This window comes from Colobus angolensis, unplaced genomic scaffold (genome assembly GCF_000951035.1).
Source record: "Colobus angolensis palliatus isolate OR3802 unplaced genomic scaffold, Cang.pa_1.0 Scaffold130, whole genome shotgun sequence".
NCBI lineage: Eukaryota > Metazoa > Chordata > Mammalia > Primates > Cercopithecidae > Colobus > Colobus angolensis.
In genome coordinates, this window is record NW_012114253.1 from 1,027,781 (window position 1) to 1,032,107 (window position 4,327).

Here is a 4,327-nt window from a genome sequence, read left to right on the forward strand (position 1 = left end):
GCCAGGATGGTCTCGATTTCCTGACCTCATGATCCGCCCGTCTCGGCCTCCCAAAGTGCTGGGATTACAGGCGTGAGCCACTGCGCCCGGCTCCAAGAACATATTTTTAAGAAAGCATTCTACACAGTTTTGAGGCCAGGCTCTGTCCAGATGAATGTCTGTAAATTAAATCTAAGATCTGTTTCTGCCTTCTCAATTGATCATGCATGTCCCAAAGGAAAGACGTTTGCTGCCTCTGCAGGTGGTGAACAAGTGCTGAATAAGGCCTTTCATTCATTTGGTTGTTCATTCAAAAACACATACTGAGGCCAGGCACAGTGGCTCACTCCTATAATTCTAGCCCTTTGGGAGGCCGAGGCGGGTGGATCAACTGACGTCAAGAGTTCAAGACCAGCCTGGCCAACATGGTGAAACCTTGTGTCTACTAAAAATACAAAAAATTAGCCAGGCGTGGTGGTGGACGCTTGTAATCCCAGCTACTCAAGAGGCTGAGGCGAGAGAATTGCTTGAGCCCAGCAGGCAGAGGTTGCAGTGAGTCGAGATTGTGCCACTGCATTCCAGCCTGGGCGACAGAGCAAAAACTCTGTCTCAAAAGAAAAAAAAAAAATAAATAAACACGTATTAAACAGCTGCTAGTTGCCAAATACAATGCTAGGCAATGGAAATATAAAAACACATAGGATACTGGCCTGCCCTGAACTTCACATTCTAGGACAGGTGGACAAGGAGATGGCCATGACATAGCACAGTAGCACAGCAGGCACCCAGGCCGCTGAGGGACCCAGAGAGGGAAGGGGGTCTGGGAAGGTTTCCCTGGGAAGATGCGGCCTTAGATGAGGGGGCCTGGAAACCATAAAGTCATCAAAATGCATGAAGCACCTCCTGGGCCAGGGATATTTCATGAAGTTTCTGCAAACCATTGAATAGTTGAATAATCAAGCCGTTGCTCCTTAAGCACCTCCTTGGTCCCTAGCCCAGTGTCCAACAAAATAGACACTTAGTGAAGAACTCAAACCTCTAAGACTGCTTTTTTTTGAGACAGAGTCTCTTTCTTGTCACCCAGGCTGGAGTACAGTGGCACAGTCTCAACTCACTGCAACCTCCGCCTCCCGGGTTCAAAAGATTCTCCTGCCTCAGCCTCCCAAGTAGCTGGGATTACAGGTGCCCACCATCATGCCTGACTAATTTTTGTATTTTTAATGGTGATGGGGTTTCACCATGTTGGCCAGGCTGGTCTCGAATTCCTGACCTCAGGTGATCCGCCCGCCTCAGCCTCCCAAAGTGCTAGGATTACAGGCGTGAGCCACCGAGTCCAGCCTCTGAGACTGACTGCTGGGACTAGTTTCTTGTTTTGTTTTTAAACCCAAGTCCCCATATGATAACAGCGAAAACCTTAATCAGTTAATTAATCGGTCTGTCTCTCTCACACACACAGACACATTCACACAGATGCTGATGCGTCTTCCCGCGTTAGGCTCACTCTCAGCCTGTCTCCTGGTGGGCATTCTCCACCAGCCAAGATATTGTAAGATTTTCCTTCCTGTGGTTTGATGTATGAAAACAATAGGTATTCTCTGAGTATGGAGTTATATCGTAATATTCAACAGGCTCTTTCAACCTACATAGAAATTCTCTCCCTGCCCCGTAAAGATTTTGGTGCTTCCCTGGAGTTTGGAAGTGGAGCGTTCAACTGTGATTAAGATGATTTGATTTAGAGATACTTAAAATGGCACTATCACCCCCACCATTTCCTTTCGCTGTTTTCGTGCATAATGGCTCCATAATTTTTTATGACACACCTCTCAACTGTGAACAATAATTTTTAATTGTTGTGTGATTATCTCAAAGTCAAATCACCCTGATTTTCCTGCTGTTGTGTGGCTGCTCTGAGCCCTTTGTCAGCCACCCATCTGAAGGACTTTGTGTTTGTCATCAGATGTTAATAAGCCCACAGGTGAACCTCTGCCCACTGGCCTTATGTTCCTGAGTCAGGTGAACACTGCCCCTACTAGCCTGTGCGTTCTTTGCTGCTCTCTAAAGACTGGCCTGAAACTTCAGACTCTGAGACTTGAGGAAGCTGAACCCCCGTGCCCAGCCATGGCCATCACCACTGTGAAATCTGTGAAATTGGTCCTACATTTCTTCCTAACTTTTAGATAGAGAAACTGAGGCATGGAGAGATGAGGTCACTTGCCCAAAGCCTCACTGGCAAAAGTAGAAAGCTGGCTTTGAACCCAGGTCTGGTGGCCTCCAAAGCCCACTCTGGCTCACTGCCTCCCTGTGTGGTGGGGAAACAGATCTCAGCAGTCAGGCTGCACCAGCCCCTGGTGTGACTGGCAAAGAGGTGGGGAAGGAAAGCAGAAAAACAGCCTTGGCATGGCTGGGCTGAGACAGGCTAGGGCCCAGCTCTCAGCTCTCCTCCCTCCCGCATAGCTGGGCGACCTTGTTCCATTCACTCCCTCAGTTTCCTCATCTTTAACCAGGGACATGATGCCTGCAGCTGATGGCTTGTAATGAGTTAAATGAGAACCTGAGTGTGTGCAAAGTGCCCAGTGCATGGCCACATTCAGTGAAGTCCCTTTGGTCATCAGCACAGCCTGGGTGGATGGATGATGGGACTGGGCCTGTGATTCTCGGTCCTGCACAGTCAGCTTCGTGTTGCTGCCTCAGGCCAGGCCTCTGCGCAGGCCACCCGGGCTTTGGGTCCTTTGGGAGAGCTCAGCCGCCAACATTGAGGTTGGGCTCTGGCCCTTTCCTCTTGCTTCTGGCAAACCAGTCTCTTAGGGTTGTTTAGCCTTTGAGTTTTTGAGGATTCCTTGAGATCACGGACTCTCCTGCTTGTACGCAGGAGTGATTTTTCCTGTTTCCTCCTTCTATTCCTAATAGGCTTTCCTCCTGCCTATGTCCTGTCATCCGTACTGTCTACATCACCCTTTTGGCACATAGTAAATGTTCAGTTTATTTTTGCAGAAAGGAGGACAGACGTTTCTCCTACTGTTCCCTTTTGATTTATGTGTATATCCCCAACTGAATTGTTAGCTCTTGGATTAAAGGACTCTGCCTTTTTATGCCCAGTACCCCAGTACCCTACACACACACACACGGGCATGGGCGCACACTTTCATGCAGGAGAACACACACACGCACACATGCACTCTATACACAGCAAAGAACCTGGAAGATAGTCATTAGCTTGCTGAATAAATGAATGCATGCGTGAATGAATAAATTTGTTGAGCATCAAGGAATAATAAAGAGTCAATTAATATTTACGGAGGAAAAGGTTGACTAAGAGAAACACCTGGGTTCTGGGTACCTTTTAGCCATAAGAAGGATTTTAGACAGCTGAATAGAAGTCTTGTGTTACAAGCCAGCAAATTTTAAATGGGCGGAAATCATTTATCTCTAGGGGTCTAGTGATCGTTCAGTTCCAAATCTGTGTGGTCAGGGCCGGGGTAGGACATGTGACCCCTGGGCCCTAAGCCGCCTTCTCTGCCCTCCCTGCTTCTTCTCTGCTTGCCCTTTACTGGCCTCTTGTCCTTGACCCCTTGCAGGATCCCCTTCTGTGTGCCTGAGCGAAGCTTGTGTCTCAGTGACCAGCTCCATCTTGAGCTCCATGGACCCCACAGTGGACCCCTGCCATGACTTCTTCAGCTATGCCTGTGGGGGCTGGATCAAAGCCAACCCGGTCCCTGATGGCCACTCACGCTGGGGGACCTTCAGCAACCTCTGGGAACACAACCAGGCGATCATCAAGCACCTCCTCGGTAAGCATCTAGCATGGAGACCAATGAATGGGCCACAGCAGGGAGCTGTCAGCTGGTCCAGCCAGCTTCCCAACCACACCTACTTAGAGGAGGAGCTTGGCAGAATGGGTCGTGTGTGGTGGCTCACACCTATAATCCCAGCACTTTGAGAGGCCGAGGTGGGTGGATCACTTGAGACCTGGAGTTCCAGACCAGCCTGGCCAACATGGCAAAACCCTGTCTCTACTAAAAATACAAAAATTAGCTAGGTATGGTGGCGTGCGCCTGTAGTACTTGGGAGGCTGAGGCAGAAGAACTGCTTGAAACTGGGAGGCAGAGGTTGCAGTGAGCCGAGACCATACCACTGCACTCCAACCTGGGCAGCAGAGTGAGATTCTGTCTAGAAAATAAGAAAAGAGGCGCCTGGCAGAATGGAAGACCGTAGACTTGGGAGTAGGTGAATCTGGGTTAGAATATCTGCCCTCGACCGGGCGCGGTGGCTCAAGCCTGTAATCCTAGCACTTTGGGAGGCCGAGACGGGCGGATCACGAGGTCAGGAGATCGAGACCATCCTGGCTAAC

At 49.5% G+C, this 4,327-nt stretch overlaps 1 protein-coding gene across 1 annotated transcript in view; it reads left to right on the forward strand.

Moving 5' to 3' along the window:
* Window positions 1-4,327, forward strand: part of ECE1 (endothelin converting enzyme 1) — an 89,163-nt gene that overhangs the window by 23,947 nt on the left and 60,889 nt on the right. The window contains exon 4 of the mRNA XM_011933976.1: window positions 3,555-3,767. Within this exon, the coding sequence (XP_011789366.1) occupies window positions 3,555-3,767 (213 nt within the window). The remainder of the gene's footprint in view (window positions 1-3,554; window positions 3,768-4,327) is intronic.